The sequence below is a fragment of the Anas acuta genome, chromosome 20, assembly GCF_963932015.1.
Source record: "Anas acuta chromosome 20, bAnaAcu1.1, whole genome shotgun sequence".
Taxonomy (NCBI): domain Eukaryota; kingdom Metazoa; phylum Chordata; class Aves; order Anseriformes; family Anatidae; genus Anas; species Anas acuta.
Window position 1 is genome coordinate 2,422,159 of NC_088998.1, and position 25,640 is coordinate 2,447,798.

The window sequence follows — 25,640 nt, forward strand, 5'->3', positions numbered from 1 at the left end:
GGTCTTTGGGCTTGTTCGGGCACAGTGCTGTGCCCAAAACTATTTTCAGGGTACTGTTGAATGTAAAAGTATGCATTTAGTCCTTCTGAGCCTTCCTTGGTCATTCTTCTTGAAGGTCTCCAGAGTATTTAGTGGACAGACCAGTACTTTGGCTGTTGGTTAAGCAAGTAGCAGGCATAATAAAACCCACCCTCATCTAACAGAACGTGCAACCTTTCTCCCTCCAGGATGGAGAGGTGTACTGCATAGATGCCCGTTTCTACGGCAATATCAGCCGCTTCATAAACCACCTCTGCGAGCCAAACCTCATCCCGGTGCGGGTCTTCATGTCGCATCAGGACCTCCGCTTTCCCAGGATCGCCTTCTTCAGCACGAGGCACATAGAAGCCGGAGAAGAAATCGGGTAGGTACCGCCCGAAGAGCCACAGCTCAGCCCAGGGGCTGGAGCACGTTGCGCGTGGCTTATAGTCCTGGTACTAGTAGGGCTCATAGTACTGGTACTGGTCGTGTGTTGGTCTGAAGGAGGCAGGGAGGGGATCCTCTCGTGGACATCTCTGTTGCCTGCTGCAGTGTGTCCCTGGTGTCCCACCTACGTGAATTTTGGAGCAGTGCACAGACGAGCAGTGAGTGTAACTCCTACCAGTGGGAGGTCACTGGGGTTGGTGCCTTTAGGAGGCAGGAACGCAGCCGGCCCTGGGCTGGTCCTTCACTGCCTCTGTCCTGGCAGGATGGGAAGGGTGCTGCCCTGGTGCCAAGCACTGGGACTGTGCCAAGGAATATGTAGCGGCCCAAAGTGCCGGTTTTGTGAAGCTGCTGCTCCATGTGTGTGCCCTGGAGTCCTAGGAGCTGTGCTGAGGTAGCAGCGTTCCCTTTTTGCAGTGTTTCCCCCAGGGACAGACCCCACAGCCTGCCTGTCCCCCTCTTGTTCACCGTTCTGGTCTTCGCAGTGGGAGTTTCTCCGTGTTTTTGGCTAGGAAGCATAGTGCTCAGCTCTGCTCAGGAAACAGGCTCTGGGTGGCTTTGTCCAGCAGTGGGACTGAAACAGAAAACAAAACTTGTGGATTTGGCCCAGGGTAGTCTCTAGGTGTGATGGGGAGGTTCTGCACAGAGCTGGGCACTTGATTTTTTCTCTCTCAAACCCCTTCCTCTGCCAGGGCCAAAAGCTCTGCTGCTTCCATGTTTGCTTGCCCAGCCATGTCCCCAGGGTCCCTGGGGTCCTGCAGCACAGCGTCCCCTGACACTGAATTGCCCCAGGTGCTGCCAACCCCAGCTTCTGGTGCAGATGCACAACCCCTTTTGCTGCCGATCGTTCCTTCATTGCACATTGCAGTGACCCCGTTTTCTGTCTCTCTCTTGCAGCTTCGACTACGGCGACAGGTTCTGGGACATCAAAGGCAAGTTCTTCAGCTGTCAGTGCGGTTCACCCAAGTGCAAACACTCGAGCTCAGCGCTGGCCCAGCGGCAGGCGAGCACCTCGTCCCAGGACACGCAGGAAAACGGGCTCCCCGACACCAGCTCTGCCACAGCAGCCGGCCCCTTTTGAGGCTCCGCTCCCCAGAGACTGACTTGTTTTAACCCTATAGATTCACATACTGTCTGAATTTCCATTTAAAGAGAGAAAACCCGCTCAAGGAAAACCAAGGGTTCGTGACACTTAGGGCTGTGCCACCGACTGTTACTTGAGGAATAAGTGAAAGCAAATTCCACCTCCGTGGCGTTGTTCTCCCCTCCCCGGTCCTGGAAAGCTGCTGGTTTTTACAGTGCGTGCCGAGGGGTGGCTGTTGCGTTTTTTTTCCATGCAAGCTGTCCCGGCCTCCGTCTCTTAATGTGCAAAGTGTTGTCAGAGCCAAGGGAGAGCTGCCCGTCCTCCGAATATTGTTAATTGAATGGATCGCTCATGCCAAGTCATCTCCAGTTCACTTGTAATAAACTTTGAGTACTTGATGGGACTTTCTTTCTAAAAGCCGGGGGGAGTGGGGAGAGGGAGGGAGGTGCTGGCGGCCGCTTGTCTTGGCACAGCCCCGCGGCAGGGTCTGCTGCTTGTTTTCGTTGGTTAGTTTGGGGTTTATTTTTGTTTTTTAAACAAACCACCTCGAATTTCTCCCGCATCTCGCAGGACGTTGCGGTGGGGCCTTTCCCTTGGAGCTAGAGGGCATTTCTAACCAATGCCTCCTTGTTACCAAATTCACTGGCATTTTTTTTTTTTTTCCTCTTCTGATGAGATGAAATCCACAGTACTTAACCCCCTTCAGTCCCCGTCTCTCCCGAGCCGACCAGGGACGTCCCTCAGGCCCTGCTCCCGTTCGGCTGTCTCCGTTAGAACCAGCTCCCGGCTGCGCCCTTGGCCGCGTTACAGTTTCAGTGTTCGCTTCGTCGGTGGAAGGATCTCCCTCTCCTGCCGCATTAACAGTTGTGGAGAGGAAAGGTTGAAGGGGATTGTACAAGACACTAACTTCTTAAGGAAACCAGTTTTCTTTTTTAAAGATAAAGCGGATGATATATATATTATAGAGAACCTCGACTCGCGTCTGCCGGCTGGGGCGAGCAGCAGACAGGACATGTCGCAGCGAGAAGATCCCGGATGCCACCAGCTCGTCCGTTCCCATCACTTTTCTCAACGCTGGGCACCTTCAATTAATTTTTAAGCCACATGCTATGAGGTTTCAATAAACTGATTTATTTTTTACCATTACTGAAACATTGGGGACTAGCATTAAAAAAGGAAAAAAAAAAAAACACAAAAAAATACACAAAAAAAACCACAAAAAAACACAAAACAACAAAAAAAGAAACCACAAAACAAAACGGTGCTGATTCTGGTGTGATTTTTGCTCACCACGTGAATATAAACTATCAATTGTATAAAAAGAACAAAGTGATTTTAGTATAAAATGCAGGAAAAAAACACAAAACTTTTTTTAAATTGTTAGTATTGTAGTGTGAATAAATTTGCCATCACCTTTTGTGTGGTGGCTGGGCAGGTCATTATCTTAATTTTTTTTTTTTTGCATATATCTTTAAATACTGTAATTAGTGCAGTAACAGTTTTTTTTTTTTTGTTCATCTCTTCTAGAACATTCATAATGCCGTCATGTTTATTATTATTATTTTTTTCTGTTAATGTTTTTGACAGTTTTAAAGGAGCAGCCTTTTGGCTCTGATCATTTTCTTGTTCTGTTTTCAATGAAATCAATAAAAAAAAAAAAAAAAGTGCTTTAAAATGAGTTTGGCCTTTTTTTGCCCGCAGCGTGGCCGCCACGTGGGGGCTTGTCCCGGAGCGTGGGGCTGGGGGTCCTGAGCCCTTGGCTTTGGGCTGCTTTTCCCATCCTTGGGCCTGAAAGGAAAAGAAGAAAATGAGCGGAAAAGAAAAAAGATAGTAAAAAAGTAAGCCAGTAAAAAGTAAGCCTGGCTGCCTGGGTGGGTTTGTTGGCTGGTTTGTTTTTAAATTTTGTGTTATCTTGAAACCCTAAAGTCGTGAAATCCCAAGCTGGGGGTGTGCAGTGCCGCCCCCACCTCCTGCCCTGCCCAAGGTAGAGGAGCCCCCATGGCACCGGCAGCTCAGGTGGGAGCCAGCATGCGCCCGCCTTCGCTTTGGGGTAAGTTTGGGGACTTTCCTCTTTATTCACAACCCCTTTGGCCGTTTCCTGGAGCTGGGAGGAATCCCAAGGCTTTGTGCAGCCTCTCGGGGCTGTTTTTGGAGGATTTGGCCTCCTGCGGTGCCACCGGGTGCCCCATGGTCCATGGGATACTGCCCCTGAGCACAGCCACCGCGCTCTGCCTCCCCAAATCTGTGGCTTCAAAAAGTACTGAGCCCTCCAAGCGATGGGCACTCAATGGCTCATAGAAACATCCATCAAATATTGTTCCACAGGGGGACAGGGAGGAGCAGGGGGGGTCTCAGAAGGAGCTGTTGTCACCCCAAAGCCTCGATGTCCCCTCGTCCTCCCAGCTGGAGCCGGGCAGAGCGGCTGCTGCCAAACCTGCTCCAGGTGGTGAAATTCAAAGCCCCGTGGGTGGAGAGGCCGCAGGGCCCCTGTCCCCGTCCCCGTCCCCATCTGCTGACTGCGTTGGGAAAGTCGCAGCTTGCAAAGTTGCTGCTTCTGGGGCTGCTTTAGATGGGAGATGGAGCAATGCTGCACCCCGGGGCGAGGTGGGGTGGTGCCGTGCCCATTTCTCACCTTCCAAATGTTGCCCCCCGCCCCGGGACGTGGCTTTGCCAAGCACCGTGTCCAAGCAGGGATGTTTGGGGCCGTTGGGTTAGGATGCACCATGAGGGTTTCTTGCAGCGTTTCCCTTGCACCCAGGTCCCATGGAAAAGCCCTTCCAGCGGTGTGGACCAGGAGAGGGAGCTCCCACAGCGCTTTTCCCCGCATTGCACCAAGACTTTGGGGATGCCTCCAGTGGCTCTGACCTCCCCCAGCTCCGTCCCGACGCTCCTGCTTTGCCGTTATCCCCATTTCTCCGTGTGGATTTGCTTGGTTGTGGAAAAGGTAAAATCCCTAAATCATCAAAGTCTGGAGGCTGGAGGGTGGTTGGTCAATAAAATGCATCGTCCGTGGGCTTTGCTGGCCGAGAAATCCCGGGTTTGCAGGTTTGGACTTCCAGGGCTGCTGCAGGAACTGGCTGCAGCTCCCCGGGGAGCCGCGCACGACCCCGCAGACACCGACATGCCCAATGTGGAGCCCGTTTAATTGTGGGCCAACACTAATTACAGTAACATGTTCTGATATTGTGTAATTAAACATAATGAAAATAATTGGCTTTAACTGAAGGTGAGAGGTGGAAAAACCCAGGAGAAATCCAGCCTCTGAGCGTTACGTCCCCAAATCTGTGATCTTCCTGGGGAAGGGCGTGGGGAATGCCGGTGTTTGGGGGCTCTGCCTGTCCTGAAGCCTGGGCAAGGCTCCACATTTGATGCCCGTCAGGGCAGCGCTGGCTGGGATTTTAGTAGGAATTTTTCCTGTTTTTGTCACACCGATGGGGCCTGAGTCGGTGATGCCTGTGGGCAGGGGGATGTGGAAGGGCAGCTGGATCGTCGCCTGATTTATTGGGAGGGTTCCTGCAGCAATTCCAAATTTTGATTTTGCAACTCTGCCAAAAACAGGCATTTGTTTACAAAACCAAAAAATGGCTCTTTTGGTTTAACCACACTGTTTGGGATTCAAAGGCTGAAATACATCAGCTTTGCGAAACGCAAAACGTGCTCCCAGGCAGAACGGGGCTGTGTGGGGCTGGGCCTGTTGGTGGCTGCTTCGTTTGGAGGGATGCAACAATTTTAATGTTAACACCGTGCCTCGCAGCCTGCAGCTAAGCTTTGGAGTTAATCAATGGCTCCTTACGAACCACTGGTACAAAGCCTTCGCTGTGCACGCCCTGGGCTGCCTGAGGAAGTGTCTGCAGCTCTGGTTTTGCTTCTGTTTAAGAGCAAGATCTCTGATCCAGGCTTTGCTCTCAAGCTGCCGTGTGCAGCGTTGCTTGTGGCATTTGCTGGCACCGGAGGATTTCTTCTTCTTTTTCTTTTTCCTTTTCTTTTTCTTTTCCACCACCAATGCTCCCCTTGGCTCCACTTACCACGCAAAGAGAACTCCAATGATTCATTTGCTATTTCCTGGGGATTTGGGCACCCGGTGTGCGGTGCTTTGGGGCATCTCCAGGGTCGTGCAGCTGCCCTGGGGCCTGGTGCTGGATGTGGGCCCTGAGCTGAGGTGGGAAGGGGGATGTGGGACCTGCTGATGGTGACGTGAAGAGGTTGTGTGTCCCACAGCATCCTGCATTGTAGGAGGGGAATGGGGCAGGAAGCTCCATCTCACTGAGCTGCTGGGTTTGCCACTCTCCATCCCTGTGTGGGACATCTCTGGGGGCCCCCATGCAGGATCAGGACCCTCCGGCCACCCAGCTGGGACCTCGGCCCAGTGCTGGCTCTGGGGACGGGCTGCAAACCCAAGCAGCCAGCTGCACGGGGAGCTCAGGGCACTGTGGCTCCTGCAAACCCTTCAGCCACCTAATTATTACACCTGGCTCAACTTAACGAGCCCACGGGGCTGATGGAGGGGAGCCACCCAGGCTGCGAGCTGCTGCTTTTGGTCCAGCCCCAGCGAGACACCTGCCATGTGCAGCTGGGCTGCCCCGATGGCCCCAGGGGCTGTAACATCACCGCAGGGCCCTGGGGCTGGGATTTCTCCTCGTGCCAGGCTCCCCGTGCCAGCAGCGCTGACCGCCCACCCCCCAGCAACCTGAGCGAGGGCAATGGTTGCCCTGGAGCAGGTGGGAGTTATCAACATCAGTGTGAGTTGTCACCCCCACGCCTCACTCCTGAGCCTCTGCCAGGGCTGGAAGGGATATTAGTTTATCTGCTGATAGCACAGAATATTCCCTTGGCTGCCGAGCGAGCTCCCTTATCGCCCCGCTCATTTCCTATCCAGCGCAAGGGCTGCGATGAGAGGCTGTGGTCCCTGGCCTGGCCCCGGAGGCTGGGGGAGGTCTCGGGAGCCTTGTGTGAGGCTCGGGCTGAAGGATTGCAAACGTGCGGGGCAGTGGGGGCAGTGGGACAGCCCCTCCCTCCCCCAGGTGACAGCACTGAAGGACTGGCTGCCCAGAAGGACACTTTGCTGAACGCTGCCTCGCGCCCACCCGTGTCCTGCATGAGCCGTGCGCCGTCTGTTCCTACCCCTCAAGGGCAGCCCAACAGCCCCCAGCAGCAGGGAAATGCCCCCCACGTTCAGAAAGTTGGCATTTCTAATGCTAAACTGCCCCCCTCTTGTATGGGTGGGGAGGTGGAAGGGAGGAAACGCAGGCAGCAAATGGGTCCCAGCTGTGTCGCACCCTCACCAGTATGAGCTCAGCACCAGCAAAGCTGCCCGACCATGGGGGGCTGTTATGAAACTCTGACCACCCTGGGGCCTGCAGGTCCCTGAGGGGAAGGCCCTGGCCTTGGCCTTTGCCCCCTCCCAGGGATTCCTGGGTCTGGGGTATTCACGCCCTGAGGCTGCTACCCCCGTTATCGAGCCCCGTGTTTGACTGGGACAAAATTCACCCTTAGAGCAAACCTCCCCAGCTGATCCGCTAGGAGCAGGGCATCACTGAAGGAAGCCAAGGTTTGTTTAAATCCTTGGAGCTCTGCTATCTAACAAGAATGACAAGAGATTACATTACGACAAGGGCCGGCTATTTTAGGAGGGAGCCATTTGCCAACTTTCCTGCACAAGTCTTTAATGCTGCTGCAGGAATAGAAAGCGTTGGACACATATGGATCCTACACGCCCAGTTAACCACCAACGATGGGTTTGCAAGAGAAATGAAATGCCTCTGAGCCCAGGCAGAGGGGGGTGCATTTGGGCTGATTTTAAGGAGGAGGGTGGAGAGAGGGACTGGATCTGGGGCAAGGAGCTGTGGGGACTCCAAGAAGGGGGAGAAGCCCCAGCTGCATTTAGCTTTTGGGATGTTTCTCCCATAGCATTACCAGCTGGCCCTCTTTAGATGCAAATTAATTCTCATCCCACCCTGCTGCCACCCTCCTGGGGATGCTTTTAAATAGAGGTGCTGGGGGAGCTGCTTCTTGTTGTGTGGTGGTGGCTGGTCCAGGCTGGGCTCTGCTCTGGGAGTGTGGGGTCTGTGGGAAGCCCTACGGCTGAACTAGAGGTAAGATGAGGATGTGCAGTGCTGATACGGTGAAAAAGATGCAGATTTGAGGCTAGGAGTCATTTTTGCTCATGGGTTGCCTGCTGCATCATGTGCATCCCTTGGGAGCACCGGTAGGTGGGTGGCTGGAGCCCACAGTGCTGGGGATGGAAAGCACCCGATTATGGGCTGCCTCCGTCCTGTGGAGGAGCCTCCTTCTGTATCCTCTGAGCGAGGCTGATTTAAAGGGTGATGTATCTGTCTGTTGTCTGCAATGAGTTGTTGTTTGTTTTTTTTAAACAATAAATAAATAAGAAATCAGCAGTCTTTGCCTGAAAAAGGCAAAGCAATAAGCGAGAAATCACCGAGGTTTTTTTATTCCTTTTATTTTTATAAGATATAGCAGAAATGAAATAATTGTGATGGCTAAACAATAAACGCCTTCTGTGTGGCTGACTTTTATTAGATAAGTCCTACATCAGTGGGACTTCATATTTTAGGGTGGACAGAAGATATTCCACCTGAGCAGCAGCAATTAGTGCACTTGGCTTTGTTGCTGTGCTTTGTAAATATAATTCGGAGCAGCAGCTAAGCAGATAAGCTTTACCCAGACATAATAAGATGAACATCCTTCTCCTCTGCCTCTGCCGGGATGAGAATTTCTCTCTAGTTGTGCATCTGCTGGGGGAAAATAGCTGGAATAAATTGCTGAGAAACTTGTGAGCAGCAAGCATGGACTGCAACATTAGCAAAATTGCTGTGTAAATGAGTTTAAAAAAAAAAAGACTTGGGAGGGTGTTCTCATTTATACCTCGAGCATCCCTTTGAGACAGACTTGGGCAGGGAGAGGCCTGGGGAATTGTGTGGCTGCAGGGGTAGAGGGTGATGTCCTTGCCTCAGCCCCCCCCCAGTAAAAGGGGGTTGGGGGGTCCTTTGCCATCACAAGGCCCTGCTGCTGGGTTTGGGTTCATAAAAGCCAAGGCTTTGGGGCCAAACTCCTGGAGAGGTTGGGATTGAAAGAGGAAATTTGGTGACATTGGGGTCCAAGAGGACCAAGTGTGATTTTTTTGGTTTTGTTTTTTAAAACTAGCCTTGAAAGCATACCCAATTGTTTGGGTTGGAATACACATGTATATATTTTTCTTCACCTCTCAAAGTATTGCAAACTTCATCAGCTTCCCACAGAGTAGGGAACACCAAATTCTCTGAACTTCCCATCCTTGTCTCTCAATGTAGCATGCCCACAGGTAGTCGTGGTGCTGATCCCCTGGGCAGGGCGTGCTCTGGGTCCCATGGGGGGGCTGCTGCATCCCCACCTCCATGGTTCCCTGCGGGCTGCTGCCCTGGGCACCCCGGGAGGGGCTCTGGAGGGTTGCCCTGGCGGGACCCCCAGTATCAGCACATGCCCTTACAGGTGAGCAGCTTTCCCACCTGCTATGACATCTGCTTCAGGGCTGCTCTAGGTGCTTCCTCTATGCAGAACTCCAGTTTATACGGACCGATGCACCTCTTGCTCTGCAGAAGCACAGCCCTTGTGCCTGGATGATGACAGCCCCTGCCCCGCCAGCAGGTGCTTGCCAGACCCACTGCTCCTGCAGGGCCGTGCTCGCTGCCCCTCGTCTGCCCTGGCTCTGCGTAGAAAGCTTCCCTTTGGTAAGAAGGCATGTTGTTCCAGATGCGGGCTCAAGGTTTGAATAAAGCTCTGCAATTAAATTACAATAGCTATTAAAAAGAAAGAGCAGGACTCTAATTCTCCCTGTGCTCTGAGCATCCGGTTTCTTTAAACAAAAAATTGAAACCCCTGGGGAGGGCAGTCAGGAACTGGTTACCTAAGGCACGCGAAGCCACTGAGCTGACTTCTCTGTGCGCGTCCTTGGAAGTCACGGCAGGCAGCGGGGCTTTGTGCTGAGGAGAGCGAATGCATCCTGCAAAATGCTGCAGTGGGAGACCTGGCTGGTGCTTGAGGTGCTGGGAGAAGCCCTGGTGTTCAGGGGGGGCAAGGGGAGCCGTCTCTGCTGGGACAGTGCTTTGTGCTGGCTTGGATGGGCTGCCCAGAGAGGTTGTGGTGTCACCTCCTTGGGGACCTTCAGGGACCGCCTGGATGTGGTGCTGGGCACCCTGCTTGTGGTGGCACAGCGGGAGAAGGAGTTGGGCCAGTGGGACCTGAAGGGCCTCCAGCCTCAGCTGTGCTGTGAAAAGAGAGGAGGATGAAGAACGGGATGGGAATTTGGGGCCAGCACTGCCAGGTAATGCTGTATTGCACAGTGATGTACAACAGACCCCACAGTGCTCTTCTCAAATTACGTGCAGGAAAACCACCAGGCCAGGACCGGGGGTTGGTTAAGCTCTGATTTCCCCGAACTTCCCGCGTGGCAAGGAAGCAGCAGCTGCCGGATGGAGGCTCCAGGAAGCTCCTGGTGCTGAGCCCCCGTGTGCCCATGGTGTCATTGCTGCCCCATGGACCAGCCTGAAGGGGATGCAGTGCCCAGTCCTACCAGTGCTGGGCAGGGGATGGGGACAGCAAAGGGGTCACCAGGAGCTGCTGCCTCCCTGCGCCACGGGGGAGGCGATGAGCCAGACCCGAAATGTTATGTTTCTCTGGAACAACAGTTTTGCTGCATATTGGATTCTGTTAAAGGAATTCAATTTAGAAAACATTATGCCGGGGAGAGGAGGAGAAGGGCAAAACATTATGGCTAAATAATTTCAATTAACCATTCCAGACCTTTCTTGCTAATTCAGTTGAAATAAGTGCTGCCTGCTCTACGGGGCTGCAGAAGGGAGATGGGGCAGCTCCAGCGACGTCCCTCGGCTGGTGGAAGTCAGCGTGGCTGGACTCAAGGCTGTGTTGTTCTGACCTTACCGAGCCTTCCTTCTTGAGGAAAAACAGAAAAATCTGGACTGTGAAGTAGCGCTCGGGTGCACTTCATGCAGTCAGTCCCTGCTGCCACTTAACTTGGCGCATATTAAAATTTTCGAGCTAATTCTTAGATCAGTGTAAACATCCAAGTACTGTCTGAAACCAGACAAATTATTTTGCTCAGTTCTGCTTTGGAAGAACAACCCAAAGCCAAATATGAAGCTTTACCAGAAGGTTTTGGCAATCAACCATGATTTTTGGAAGCTAGTAGGTACTCACAGCAAAAGTTAAGCTAGCTGCTCAGATTGATTATTCTTCATTGACCTTTTAGGCAGCTGCCCTTGGTATTCAGAGAGACGCAGCTGGCAGGCAGGTCTCCTGACCCAGCGGTGTTTCAGTCCAGTGCTCAGGTTTGGGTGACAAATATTTGCGTATGCTGAGAATTCCTGGGATTTCAGCTTAAAAACCAAAGGAAGCTGAATACACATGACAGCATAGAAAGTGCTGTCAGGCCTTGATCTCCTGCTCTGGGCTTGTCCCAGGCTTCAGCGCCACCATTTCTCTGCCAGCTCGAATTTCTGTAGGGAACTTCTTGCCAGCCAGCTCTCATTCCTTCAGTCCCTCTCTGAGATGTCCTGAAGAAATGAGACTGACCGGTCGAAAATAGCTCTTCTCAGGGTGTTTACATCTCCCCTACTCACTTGTGTAATAAGTCTTCCTTCTGGTTGTTTTCCTTTCTTGTGCTTAATTCTTTCTTGTCCTTAATTCTGACCATGAATTCTCTGGCTCAAAGGCCACGTGGTTTTGTAAGTTCATGAACTTAGAGCACGAGTGAGCCTCAGCCCTGGTTACTGATGCGAATAACCATGGGGGATGCGGTGCAAGCTCTCAGATCTTTGTGTCCTCCTTCTACAGCCCTGTGGAAAATGCTGATTTTCTGCTTGTTCTCTTCAATCTATCAGATTTCAACTCTTCCATTTTTCCATCTTCCCATTCTTCAACCTTGGATTTGCTTCGCTCCTCTCACTTATGTGGCTTCCTCCCGTAGCTGCTTGTGAAGAAAGTTCTGGATTTACCCTTACTGGGAGTCTGGGGCTTTCTGACCCTGTGCTGCTTGGGATCTGCTGGAGCTCAGTATTTAAGGACAAAATGCCACTACCTCTTTTGCAAAGAGGTTAACAAATGGCATTGGCTCTAGGGATTTTGCTCTTCTGACCCCTTAATCTCCCATCACCTGCCCCACCATCTACCCAAACCCAGATGGGTTTCCTTACAGGCTGTGCAGTTTTCTCTCCTCTGGTTTGAATGATCCAGGGCTCTTGATGCTGGTTCATGCATCTTTGCTCTGCCAGGGAGATGCAGCCTGGAAGCTGTCAAGGAGGCTCTTTCAAGAGCACTTTAAAGCAGAAATGAAGCTGGTGCCTAAAGAGTAGATAGGACTAATGAAGCTGTTTTATCTTTGCTGGCTGCATCTATATGGGGTGGGGGTAAGGGGAATCCTACTGTGTGTAGCAAACACATGTAGGGCAAAGCAGTTAATAGGATGAAAATGAAATCAATACCCAGGACTTAATTAAGAAGCTGTTTTTATTCATGTCCCAGGAGAAAGAACCCCCAGATCAGAGATGCCGAACAATTACCAGGTCGCTGTCATACACAGGCTGTGTTCTGCAGGCCACTGACAGCCCAGCAGCCTTACTGAATGTAATTTTCCACGGTCTTCAGTAGATAACGAAAGGAGAAAACAGTGAGGGAGGAAACAAGGATGCAGTCTGGTGGGGCACACAGCTCTGGGAGCTGCTGTTCTGAGTTACAGAGAGATTTGGGTTTAGTCTGTGCCCCCCAAGCCCTATCCGTGGTGTCTGCAGGACTCCTGCAGGGAGAACATTGCCCTGGCTGAGGGGAGCATTCAGAGGGCTTCAAGGTGGGATAAGGAGGGAACAGCAAGAGTGCATAATGCTTCTCTTGGAAGCTATGAGCTCTCTTGCAAAGGAAAATGAGCCTGATGTTTATTTCTCAGTGAAGTGAAAAATGAAGCCGTGCCTGAGAACTAATCCTCTATTAAACTGTCTGAAATAGGAACTGTAAAGACTTCAGTGAAGAGAAATATTCTAAACAGTGAATTGAGCTGCTCGGTTTTTGCGTGTTATTGGCTGTTGTAGAATCAAGAAAACAACAAATTTTTGATCAAAAGAAATATATTTTTTTGAGGGAGTTCTACTTGCTTATAAACAAGTGAGGCAGTTGGAATGGTTGGGAACAGGGATAGATGGAAAGTGTGCCCAGCAGTGGGAGCATGGTGCTGGACCTGGTGTTTGCAGGCTGGCAGTGAAACCAAGAGGAGCTGAGCTGGGCACTTCCCTGCTGGTTTTTTCTACCCTTCTGGCAGGGGGCAGGGAGGTGAGAACTTAAGAGTGGGCAAAATGATTGTGCTTCTTCCAGATATTCTCCCTTGCTCAAGTGTGAATCAGTCAGAGCAAGGCTTGCGATCTTGCACGTGGATTGTTTTGCGTGCAACTCATCCCCCACTTGTGCCCTCTGCTGCTGTTGGTATCTGAGCACAAGGTCAGGCCCTCATTAACACTTTCAGGACCACACTTTTACCTCTGAGTGTTTTGGGGTAGAACTACCAACCTGTGTGGCTATGGCTCCCTGCCCAAGTCCTCTTCCTCCCCAGGTGCTGGGGAGCCTGTCCCTGTGGTGTCTGGGGGTGGTTGGATGGGGCTCACCGGGGCTGCTGCCCCCTCCAGCCCTGCTGCCCGTGGTGGCTGGGGAGGTGTTTAGAGAGGGTCATGGTCCTGGCAGCACCGTGAGCACATGGATGTGCCATTGCCCTCTGCTTCTGCTCAGCTGGGGCTGCTAACCCAAGTGGTGATCCTACCAAGGATGCTTTGAAGCCACTGCCAGACCTCATCTCACTGCAAAGGGGGTGCCACCAACCTCACTGAGCTCAAATACTCAGTGAGTCAAGTCCTGCTCCCACAGAAGCTCCCTTTTGACCCCTTCCCAGTCAAAAAGAGCGAACTGGCTGCTGCGCACTGAGCCCTTCTGGCCACCAGACAGCTCCTGGTCCTGCTGGTCTCAGCTCAGCTCTTGGGGGCTTTGGAAAATGGCCTCGTTGGGAGGCAAGGTGACAGCAGTGCTGGTGGCTGAGCTGACTGCCCTGCACGTTTCTGTTCCACCCCAGTGATGAGCCTTCTAGTTTTTGCTTCCTGGGAGATGTCAAGTGGGCACTGAGTCCCCATTCCCTGGCAGAGCAGCGTACCCTCCCCTGAATGCTAGCGCGCCGTAATTACTGTGTTTAACTTGTAGAGATGCCAGTACTGAGGAAGCTGGCTGTACATTTGTATTTCACAGTGGATGAATTTGAACAGTGGACACCCTCATGTGACAGGAACGTGGGGCCTCACCTCCTCCCCATGGAGGGAGCAGAGCCCATGGCGGTGCCGTGCTCGTGGAGGAGCGCTGAGCAGCCCCTGCTGCATCTGGTCCAAAGGTCCTGGGTCAGGTAACTGCTGAGAAGCTCTTGGGATGTTAAAGGAAACGTCAAGCAGCTGGACATGAAAGGCTTATGCTGGATGCCCTGCCTCCGCTCAGCCTGCCTTGCTCAGCTGGGCATTGAGCCCCACTTGCTCCTCAGTTTCCTTTCTCCAGGAAAAGTCCAAGTTCCACAGCACATTGAGATACGGGGTACCTTCCAATGAGAGTAGGACAGTGGGGTTTGCATTTTTTTTTTTTTTTTCCAAATCATGAAAGATTTTCTGTAAATTTTAAAACCCTGGCCAATTTCTCTGCTTCCAGAAAGCCAAGTGATGGCCCAGGAGTGTTTTCCTGCAAGGAGCAAAAAAGCCATGAACTCAGACCTAACTTTATGAAATACATCTGACCTCCTTTTGAATTCCCATGGGTTTTCTTAATGACATTTTTTTTCCCAGTCTTGCAAAGAATTTAACTTTAGTCAGGGAAAAAGATGCAGAGCTCTGCATTAGTCCAAGCAGTGACCTCCCAGGGAAGGAAGCAAACCAAAGCATTTGAGGTGTCATTGTCATCCTTGGTCTTGTGTGGGGCATCACCTTCCTGCCTGCCCCTAGCCTGGAAACAGCAAATATGGGCCCTGGGTGGGTTGGATGATGCTCATCACCGTGTCCTTGGTGTCACTGTCACCTCTGGGAGCTACAGCAGTGTCAGCAGGGTGGCCCCACAGCTCTCCCAGAGATGCAGAGTGCTGCAGTAAGCAGGGGCTGACATCTCAGCAACAGGCACACAGCTCCTGAAGGTGTTCATGAGAATTCAAGGACCCCTTCTGACCACCGGCCTCCATTTGCTGCCGAAACTCAGGCAAGAAAATGGGCCTCCTCGTCCTAACTCTGATTTACTTTTTTTTTTTTTTTTAACTTTATTTTTATTATTTCTTATCTGCTATTCTTGCCAGTTCTTGTGATGAGAAATTGTTAGCAGCAGTTTTTCCTCTAATTACTTTTTTTTTTTTTTTTTTGGCAATGCTGGGCCTTTTCTGCAGCACTACCCACTGAAAAGCTTGATCAGCTTTGCTACAATTAGGCACTTTCCCTCATTTATGGGTCAGTCTGCGCAGTTCAGGCACATGCAGCTGTATACAGCAGGGTTTGGAAATACCAACTCTTCAGACATCTGACTTTCCTTGTGATAAATGTTTGGTTGTGGCATGTGCTCTGTTTGCTGATTGAAATTATTTTCTCTGTAATAGAAGCTCTCAGTGTCTCTTCTAATGTGAGGAGGAATAATTAAGTCCTCTTGGTAATGCAAATAAATAATGCCATTGGAGAGTCTTGAGTGCATCATAAATCATCAGCGCTGTGTTCCTGAGATGCCACATCCTCGTGTCCTGGTGCTGAATGATTGCAGCGGGGTTTTATCATGCATCGTGTACCGATCACCTGCCGGCCTAATGCCACCTCTAATGTCACTGCCTGAGGAGGTCGGTGGTGCTGTGGTGTCCCCGAGGCAGCGGCAGTTTAAGTAAACCCTGTGTAACAGTGATGGAGTGTCTCAAAGGGTGCGACCACATTTCTTTTCCAAACAGCCCTGCGATGGAGAGATGCTGCCATTGCTCCATCTGCACTGAGGTGCAGGCACTGTAGGCCTAGTCCAGGAAAATCCAGTCCTATGTTATAATTATGTTTATATACAAACCTATAAGCACGGGGATATTTCTAAAATATATAGCATTTTTTTTTATTATTATTTGAGCCTTTGAAATCCATACTGAGCATCCGGGCATGGGATCTTTTCCATTGTGCTTTTTCCTCAATTCATAGCCTACGTGCTCTGCCCTCAGGGCAGGCCTTCTCTGGAGGCTGGAGGGGGTGCTGCTGGGCCTCTGGGATGCAGCAACCCGGTGCTGAGAGCATCAGGAGCACCTTGTGGAGTGAGGTAAGTGGGAGGGGAAGTGCCTCATCTGCAAAGCTTCTTGCTTAGAAGTGATTGTGTGGTTCCTTCCTGCAGCATTGTGCAGGCTTGGGTAAGTCCAAGCATGCCCAGAGATGTTCCAAACAGAGCTAGACACTTTCCTTACACCTCAAAACGTCTCTTTTTGCTTGTGTCTGTCTCCAATGACCTACAGCAGTTCTGTGGCTGGAAGCCAGCGCATGGATGAAAACCTCAGTTTGTCCCTGTGGTTGATCATAAGGCAAAAACCTCTGCTCCCCCCTGCTGAGGGGAAACCTCTCCGTGCAAAGCACCAGTGACTTGTTGCTGCTCAGAAAAGCTGCAGGTTTTTCTGAATGAATGCTAGCAGCTTCCTTCTGCTGAGACAGCCTAGCTTGTTTAGTCTGGCCCTTCTACGGAGTCTGGCACGTGAGCGTGGAAAGCAGCTGCAGGAGCTGCTCAGTGCTGCAGGAGCACACGGGCACCCGTCTGGCATGCGGGCTGGCTTCTGCATCGCCCAGCCCTGGGAAGGATTTCCTGGGTTGTGGGGGGGAAGCTGGACCCATCTGTGGGGATGAGAGCCCTGGTTTCCCTGAGGTCAGTGTCGCAGGAAGGAGAGTGCACAGGGGGCAGTGGGTGCTCTGCTCCTGCCTGCTCCTGGCGCTTGTGGGAATCAGCAAGGAGTGGCCAAATGTCTGGGTGTAACTCCTAAAGAGACGTCTGTTCGGTCTGAGGATGCAGAACTCAGCACCAGCCCTGAGGCCCTGCCTTGTGCTCCTGATGGAGCCATAACCAGAGCTCCCCGGAGATGTTCCCAATGCCCAGGAGAGCTGAGGTCCCCGCACTGGGCGGGTGGTTGCAAATAGCCCCCAGCAATTTCCCTTGCAAATCATCCATGCCTTGAAGCGTTGCATAAGCCAGAAACTGATTCTGTTCTGCAGGCTGCCATGCTGTGTGCTGGGGTTGTGCTGGCTGCTGAGCACAGGGAGAGAGAGGAGGCAAACCCGACACTTCCCCATGAGGGATGTCCTCGCCCCTGGCTATGGGGTGGTGGCCCCAGTGGCCCTGTTGTGGCCACAGAGCAGGGCGAGAGGAGTTTCAGTTCTGTCCGTGCTGGAGCAGAGGGCGCTGGAGCCCGAGGAAAATCCCAGGACTGCAGCCAGCAGCCCCAAGGACAGATCCTGGGCTCAGTGGCTGGGGCAGCTTCCGCAGGATGTCTGCTTGTTGTGCTCATCGTGACAGGCAGTTTTCCCCTCAGTGAGGCTGGTGGCTGTGGTATCAGGCTGGGCAGTGTTTTTCCTCCAAGACAGATCCCCACCTGCTTCCCTGCAACTCTGGGTTTCCAGCCTCTTCCCCTGGCATCCTGCATCAGCTCAGAGCAGCTGGTGCTTCCTTGCCAAAGGGAACAGCACCTTAAATAAAACCCAAGTGGCTGCCTGTTTGTTGTACTCAGGGCCGTCACTGGGTAGTCCTCTCAGCCCATGTGTCGGTTCTGTTACCTGAAGAAAATCTTTAGAAAATCTCATTCCTTCTTGAATGCAGTGGTCTTGGCCTGCTGACTGTTTTTCTCCTGTGACCTTTTGGGTTGGTTTTTAGGCTTTAACACACTTCTGTTTGGCTGCAGGATGTCCCTGTTGCTCTAGCTGCAGGGGGGCTCCATCACCACAGTCCTGCACCCACAATGTGCAGAAATGTGACCCCTGCGTGGGCCCTGGCCCTCTGCTGCTCCTGGCAAGGACACGGCCCTGCTGGGGATGGGGACAGGTCCTGCTGGTCCCCTGCTGCTGCCATGGGCACCGAGCCCTGGGGCTCAGCCTGGGTGGCTGCTTTATAGGCTCACAGTGAGCGCAGCCCCATTAGCTCAGTGATTCTCTGGCCAAAGGCACAGCAGCCCTCCCTTCCCAAAGGAGCAGTACCGGTGGGATTAGCTCTGTTCCCTGCCTGTAGCCTGGATGGGTCCCCTGGGAAAGGAGCCAATGTCCCAAGTGATTCTGTGGCCTCGTAACCCAAATGTGTCCCACCAGGGAAGAGAGGGAGCAGCCCACTGCCTCATGTAATGCTTGTGCGGTGGGGATAAGTGATGCGTTTAAAGGATTAACTATTCCTTTCCCTTCCCTGGTCTTCTCTTTACCTTGACAGCCAACAGAGTGAGATAGAGATTGCTCTATCTTGTGTGTGACCACAAGAGATTAATTAAACGGTAAGCCCTAATTACCGAAGCTAAGGCTGGCCGATTTACCGTGCCTTGTAAAATAGCTGAATACTTAATTTACACTTGAATGTGGACATAACTTTGGCCATTAGCTGAATAAACAACGAGCACCCAAGCTAGACGGATGGGTCGGGGAAGAGGTGCCCGTTATAAATAGAGCCATCTCCTGGCACGGCGCTGCCTGCCAGCTGCCAGCAGGGTTTTCGTGGTGAGGGGGAGCTGCCCTGCAAAGCACCACCCTGCCTTGAGCCTGGGGGATTCCCTGCCTGTCAACCTTCTCCGGCTTTCAAAGCTGCTTATCAAAGTCGTTGCCATTTGCATTTCACTGCAGGTTGGGGGAAAAAAAAAAAAAAGGAAGATACTGAAAGACATGAAACAAAAAATCCCAACTCCCAGTGCAAGGCAGTGGAAGTAGGGCATCTAGCTCCTCTTCTTTTTTTTTTTTTTTTTTTCTCCTGCCTTTCAATATCTGCCTTAATAACAATAATAGATTCTGAGAAGTGCAAGTTAATCTGTAGCTCTGGAGCTTTTTATTGTGTTTCTCCCTTTTTGTGTGCATTAACCTTTCAAGTCTTAGAAGGCTGCAGAGTGTACGGCTGCTTTTTTAATTCCTATTATTCTTGCTTGCTGCATGGTTCTCAATTTGGTCCTAGACAGAGTAACAGCACATCCACCCATTAACTGTGTCTCATTGAGCACTTCACCAAACCTTCGGTCTGTCTGTGAAATTTGTGTTTTATGTGTGTTGGAGGTCCCAAGTGAATTTAAGGCTTTGCTGAGCCTGAGCACTCTGCAAAGGAGGAGGGAGCATCACAGGAATCTGGAGATAACTGAAACAGGGAAAAGGTAAGCAAAGGACATCTTGATGCCTGTTTCCAGAAGGGAGAAATTCAGGGATTTGAAGGCTTTACGTGAGTTCATGGGCCCACAATCACAGTGAGAGCCCAAAGCAAAGCCTCCCATGTCTCCTGGGTCTAGCCCAGCCACGCTGCCCATTAACCAAAGTAACTCCTGCAGCTGCTGGCTTTTCGGAAAGGGGGAGAACTGATTTCTGCCTGCATATCAGGCAACTATCTACAATCTCCTCTCAATGCTCAATTTTTAAGACAATTTCTGTCTTAAATTTCACATCTTCATATGCTTGCACTCTTTTATCTTGTGCCACATGAACTGAAGACCACATATAGGAAACTAACCCTTGTTTTTTGTCATCTGACCAGCTGTTACTAAAACCTGTTTAATTTCCTAGGTTAAAAGGTCCCAAATCACCCTGAAACTGGGAAGACCTACGATGTGAAAGGATTCAAAGATCCTCTGGGGAACGTTGAAGTAGCATTCTGCAAGGCGAAGTGATGCATGAGGTTAGTGACACTGTCATGGTTCAGGTCTCACCTGGCTTTCCTAAATCTGTACCAAGGGATGAGGCTTAAATCCCACTTACTGCAGTTGCAGCTCTTTAGATACTGTCTCTACTCCATACTGCTTCATTCATGCATAGTGATGTCTTCTGGGAGATTAGCTTGCTCAGACAGCTGTTTCCAGCTGTTCCAGAGCAAAGGCTCTATATTAGCGTGTGAAAATACTGTAGAGGTTATCGGTTCCCCCTGCCTCTGTTCCTCCCTCAGACACACTGCACACACAAGTGCTCTGTTAAGGATAAGTGCAACTGTGGTAAGTGCAACTGGCAAATTTTTGCTGACATTAGGTGTAGAAACAGCCACTGAAGCTGCAAGTATCCGAAATCAAACTGTCATCCTCCTTGCTGTTACAATATGGACTGTCACCACAACTGCCATCCTGCATCTGGGGAAGAAGAGGGTGTTCCCCTCCTTGTGCAATGTTGCATTTCAGTCCCCAAGCTCTTCAAAACCTCAGAAGACCTTGGGAGCCTGGGTTCTCCTCTGTCTTGTCCCTGGGCATCTCATGGCAAACCTGGAGCCATTTCCCTGTGTGGTCCTTATTTATTTTTCCATCTTTTCTCTTTATGCATGAATAGTTCTGCTTCTCCATCATGGAGACGATGACAAACCCTTGGTCCTTGATCAATCTGTATGCAGTAAGAACACAGAAGATAATCCAGGCAAAGCGTGATTCATTTTGCAGTGTGATTTGACATGCACATGATGTGCTGGGAGCTTTACAAAATACACAGCAGGCATCTGTGGGGGCCAAACACACCATGCTGCTTCCATGCAGAAAGGAACCTGGGAGCAGGTCTTCAACTTGTTCTGACCTTTGGGTAAGTGACTGATAAAATTCCTCCTTAGTAAATTTCTCTGACTTTTCTTTGCCAACCCACGTAGCTCCTGATTGGGACCAGAAGAGTTTTGGTTGCTCTTACAGTTCTTACGATGCTCCTGACTCTTGGATTTCAAGAGTGACTCTCACCCAGAGCTGGGCCTACACATTACTCTATGTCATCTGCAAAGTTGTTTTGACATCGAGATATATTGAGAAGCAACTGGGCAGATTTTCAGAAGAGCCTAAGCAGAGGCTAGACCTGAATCTTAATGAGGATTAGATGTCTAATCAGTTTTGTGCCACAGACATATATCTGCTGAAAGGCCAAGGCTCACCAAATCCTCCTCTCTGGTGACCAAGTCCTCATCTGAATTGGAGTCCATAGCCATGGAAGAGAAGGGGAGTGCTTGCTGCCTTTCCTTGCTGGCTGGTTGGTCTTGGAGACCAGTGGTGTAGAAACAGTCTTGGAAATGCCAAGGAGAATTCAAATAAGAAGCCTGATGTAAAAACAGATTAGCGCTTCCTATCCTTCATCTTGCTCAAGTCCCCCTGCTGTGAGCACCTGGGTGCCAGCAAGTGGGTTGCTTTGTTTTTTGACAAGGGAAGGAAAGTCTCGGTGGGACTTGGGCTTGGTGCAGGGACATTGTGGGCCACCGACACCAGAAGAATTCATGGACAGCCTTGTGTTACTGTGTCCTGTGATTTCAGAGTTGACAGTTGCCACGAATTTTCTAATGTGAAGCTGACTTCCTGAGCTGACTGCCTGGTTGTCTGGCTGCTTGGGGCATGCAGCAAAGATGCCAGCAGACTTTGTTTCGCTAACAGCTTCCACAGCCAAGGAATGGCTGCTGGGTTTTGTGCCATGGGTGCTAGCTTGGAGGTTTGTGCACCTTCGTGCAGGGATGAGGTTGCTGCCACCCAGCCACAGCCCAGGGGCTTTGCCTCATCTCCCAGCTCATGCCCTGAGCTCTGGGGGCTGGGTCTCTCTTACTCTGCATTTGTACAGCAACTAATGAACGGTAATTGGCCCCATGGCTCAGGGCACTGTTTGTGTTGCAGACAATACCATGATGTGACACGTGCAGAAGAGGGGCTGTATCTTTGTGAGGCTTCTCTTTCCCTTTGTTCACTGTTTTATCCTGGTATTACTGATTAAAAAATAACAGAATCTTTTCCACCACCCTCCCCTTGCTGTTTTTTTTTTTTTGCATAGTGACATTTGGCTTCTTCTGGTAGAGTCAACTGCAACCTTTAATAATTTTCTCTACCTGCCTCACAGCAGGATCTTCCTCTAGCACAGCTGGTGCAAAATGCACATATGCAGGCAAGGAGAGAAGTCACTGACCAGGAACACCTTGGTGAGCTGCTTTTCTTGGCCTGGAGCTGCAGACCTTCCTGTGGTATGGAAGGCGATACGCAGTCTGTCATTTAACTATTTTGAGGAAATGTGCTCTTGGGAGCTGCACTATTTGGCAATGACTTGGGTCCAGGGCTCCAACATGCATGGGGTTGAAATGGCTGATCTGTTCCTCAGCCTTGCAAATTTGGAGAGGTAAATAAGAGCCCACTTACAGCTCTCTGACCCCAAAGCTCACCTGCAGTTCCTACAAAATATCTCCCTTGTAGCTTGTTTGTTGGTGTGTGGCACCAGAGGGGATACTGGGGTTGTGTCCCTACTCCCCAGGACATCTATGCTCAGATCTCTGGGGCACCTCGAACTGGAAGTACCCTGGAAACACCCCCGGTGATGGATCTGGACTGTCTGGGAGTCCCTGTCAGCCACTTTGCCAGGGCAGAGGGTTGTCTGAGTGTCCCAGGCCTCTGATGTGCAGGCACCTGGGCTATCCTTCCAGTGTCTTTGCCTGGTCCCAGCAAGGCAGGCTTTGCCTGGCCAGATGGAAGTGCTGCGCCGAAGCCCAGCCACCTGCCTCAGGCTCACGGATCTGGGTGGAGGGGAAAGTCCAGGGAAATGCTTGGTTGCCTGGCAAAGCTGCTCAGGAGAGGAGGGGAGGAAGGCTCCTCGCTGAAGCCGAGGCAACCATGAGTGGTGTCATCTGCTCACCTTTGTCTTTAGGGCTTACTAGGAGGAGTTACTCATGACCGAATCCATTTTTAGAACTTGCTGTGAAATGCTCTTTGCCCTCCTGTAGTGGTAGATTATAGATGTCTGACCTGTTTTAGTGCTCCATTTTTTTTTTTCACTTTCTCTTAACTCCCCTGCTCTTTTCATAATCTTAAAAAGCCAAACTAAATCCAGATGCTTTCCCTTTTAAAGCTCAAATAATCCTTGCAATTGCAATCGCTTTCTTGTGTTTAAAGCTTTCAATGTTTAAGATCTGTGTGATCTCCACTGTGGTGTGAATGGGGGGGCAGGGGGAAAGAAACAAACCCTGAGCATGCAGATTGAGGGAAAGGGCAAGTGGTGGTTTAACAGAACATCCCCACGCCATGCTGGCATCACTTTCTAGCTGTCACCAACACCCCCACCACTGTTGGATGACGCTGCTGCAGCACAGTGCTGGGGAGTTGGTTTGGGGGAGATGTAGAGGTTCGGTGGCTCGTGGGCTCTGGGTGGAGAGAAGGGGACAGGGAAGTCAGAGTTTTTATCTGTTTTACCTGTTTTTTGCCTGTTTTTATCTGTTGTTTACCAGAGTCTTTACCAGTGCCATTTGATGCTGTGTGTTTTTATGTTTTGGACTTTTCAGTGCTGTCCCCCCCACTGCCTATCTTGTTGGACTCAGGCATAAAGAATTGTGTAAGCTGATGTGTTCAATTCTTCAGGTGCTGGTTTCTCTCAGAAGAGATGGGGGATTATTGAAAGTGGCATTTCCCCTTCCAGTGGTTACTGACAAAAAGAACCACATTTTTCTGCTGTGTAATGTGAGACCACAGCATATACATGTACATGTGTTAGGTTTAGTGACCAGAAGCAGAGAAGCAAGAATTTAGACAACTAAATAGATCAGCTGGGAGGAACTTGCTTTTCAGATGAAAATATAAATCCACTACAGAAAAACTGCAGTGAGGATGATGTTTTCAGGGAAAGCTGTAAGGGGGAAATAGAAGGGCTGTGTGCTCCCTGCGTTCTTCTCCCCTGTAAAATAAAGCAAGGGGTCCCCTGGTGGCCCAGCTGTTGGGGTGATGCTCAGGGTGTGAAGGAGGAAATGAGAGGGAACACACCTTGGTCTGTGCCCAGGGACACTTAGGGTGCCCCAGAGATGCTGAACTGGCGGGCACTGGAACAACCTGTTGGCAGCTGAAGTGCGAGGCCTTGCTTCCCACAGACATCAGCTTTTCCCAGTGACTCCAGCATTTGGTTCAATCCACAAATCAGCATTATTGGGCTTGGGGTAACTCCTGCTTTAAGTTCTCCAGCCCCAGTGCTGCCTCCGAGGGCATCTCCTGGCTGTGCTGCAGCACGAGGAAGCCCTTCGGATGCCAGAGGCCTGTGTAAGAAGTGGGTTTCTTCCGCAGAGTCACCCTTTTGGATGCTGCCGGCCCTTATTTGTGAAAACCCTCTTGCTGTCTCCTGAAGCCAGCAGATGTTATTGCTACAGACTTGCCTCGTTGGTGGGTTGGTTTTGAACTGAGACAGCTTGGATGACTAAGGCAAAAACACATTAGCAGAGTCCAGGGTTTCCTTACTGTGGGGGAAGCGAAAATGTCCCCCTGTTGACAGCCCTGACTTCTCTTGAGGATCCTTTCTAAAAATTAATAGTTTTTATTGCTGATTTAGTCTAAAAGTAGAGGAAGAGTATCCTCACCTGCTACTGCAGGGACTGTTGGCGTGAGGCGCTCTGGAAGCAAGGCACAGCGAGCTCTGACTTGTGGTGGATGGGAGCAACAGAGGCTGTTGGAGTAAACAGGATTAAAGGATTTCACCCATAAATACAGGATTAAAGGTATCCAGAGCTCTGTAGGAGTCATTCAAACCAAGGGGGATGCAAAGTAAGTTGTCCAGAAGGTTCAAACCAGGCTGCGTGTGCCCAGCTCTGCACCACCTCATCTGTATGTCTGTGGACATCAGGGGGCTTGCACCTGCCTCCATCCACATCTGTCCCTGCTCCTGGGTTGGGTCTGGCTGATGAGACCCCCAGAATGAGACCCCCATTGCCCCAGACTTCTGTGGGGTACACTATAGGGGTCGGGGGCCACCCCTATTCCCCAGGGCAGGTGGGTGGGGGCATGGGTGCAGCATCCGGGCAGGGGCGCACAGGCGCGGGGGTCACCTCCCCTGTTCCCCCCGCCTCTCTCTGTGGGTCGGGGGGCGGTGGGCTCGATTTCTCCCTCCCCCGCCGTCCCGGGGGGCGGCCGCGGTTCCGCCGTATTTAGCGGGGTGGGCGGCGGCGGCCGGGCTCCATCCTTCCCTCCCCGCCTCCCGGTGCCGGTGACTGGAGCGGGCGGAGCCGCGGCGAAGGATTGGCTCCGGGCATCACATGCAGCGGGGCCGGGCCGGGCTGAGCCGAGCTGTGCCGAGCCGTGCTGTGCCGGGCTGGGCTGGGCAGGGCAGGGCACGGCGGAGCGCTCCGGCGGCGGGCACGGCAGCAGCGCGGCCCCTTTCCAGCCCCGAGCCCCGCCGGAGGCACCGCGCCCGGCCGGCAGCAGCCCCGCGGCCCCGGCCATGAGGTCGGGCCGGAGACACGGCACCTGTGCGGGGAGGTGAGCGGAGCCTCGGAGCCTTCCCCTGCTCCGGCAGAGCCCCCGGTGGCGAGAGAAGAGGAGGGGGTGTTGGAAGGGAAGGCTTTTTTTTTTTTTTTTTTTTTTTTTTTAAATCCAGCTCTATATTTTGGTGCGATCCATCCCGACCCCGCAACTGAAGCCCCCGGAGGGAGAAGTGCTGCGCGCTGTGATGCGTCTTCCTCTCGCCTCGGCTGCCAGTTTGGATTGTAGCGCCCGGCTCCGTGCACTGCGAGGATGGCTCGGTTCGGGGATGATCTGCCAACACGCTATGGAGGTGGAGGGCCAGCCGGGGCTGGAAGAGGGAGCAGCCGGCAAGGTGGCCCCCAGGCCGGCCAAAGGATGTATAAGCAGTCGATGGCTCAGAGAGCCAGGACTATGGCTCTCTACAACCCCATCCCTGTCAAACAGAACTGCTTCACAGTCAACAGATCCCTCTTCATCTTCAGTGAAGATAATGTTATACGGAAATACGCCAAGCGAATAACAGAATGGCCATATCCTTTCAGGGAGGGCGTGTGGGCATGGGGGGGAAGGTGGGGAGGGGGTGACTGGGGGAAGAGACCCCTCTAGTCAGCTGAGGATGAGTGTCTGGTGCTAATATAGACGTGCATGTGTGATTCGGTG

The 25,640-nt window shown here is 51.6% G+C and overlaps 2 protein-coding genes across 13 annotated transcripts in view; both read left to right on the forward strand.

The window, feature by feature from the left end:
• EHMT1 (euchromatic histone lysine methyltransferase 1) overlaps positions 1-2,912 on the forward strand; it is a 112,314-nt gene extending 109,402 nt beyond the window's left edge. For all 12 annotated transcript variants that reach the window (XM_068657446.1, XM_068657449.1, XM_068657451.1 and 9 more), the window contains 2 exons: positions 228-403; positions 1,360-2,912. In XM_068657446.1, coding sequence (XP_068513547.1) covers positions 228-403; positions 1,360-1,543 — 360 coding nt within the window. In that variant the 3' untranslated portion in view covers positions 1,544-2,912. The remainder of the gene's footprint in view (positions 1-227; positions 404-1,359) is intronic.
• A 4,575-nt stretch (positions 2,913-7,487) lies between these two features.
• The window catches only part of CACNA1B (calcium voltage-gated channel subunit alpha1 B), a 299,175-nt gene continuing 281,022 nt past the window's right edge, over positions 7,488-25,640 (forward strand). The window contains exons 1-4 of the mRNA XM_068656842.1: positions 7,488-7,638; positions 18,847-18,941; positions 19,345-19,456; positions 25,114-25,509. Of these exons, the coding sequence (XP_068512943.1) occupies positions 25,251-25,509 (259 nt within the window). The 5' untranslated portion in view covers positions 7,488-7,638; positions 18,847-18,941; positions 19,345-19,456; positions 25,114-25,250. The remainder of the gene's footprint in view (positions 7,639-18,846; positions 18,942-19,344; positions 19,457-25,113; positions 25,510-25,640) is intronic.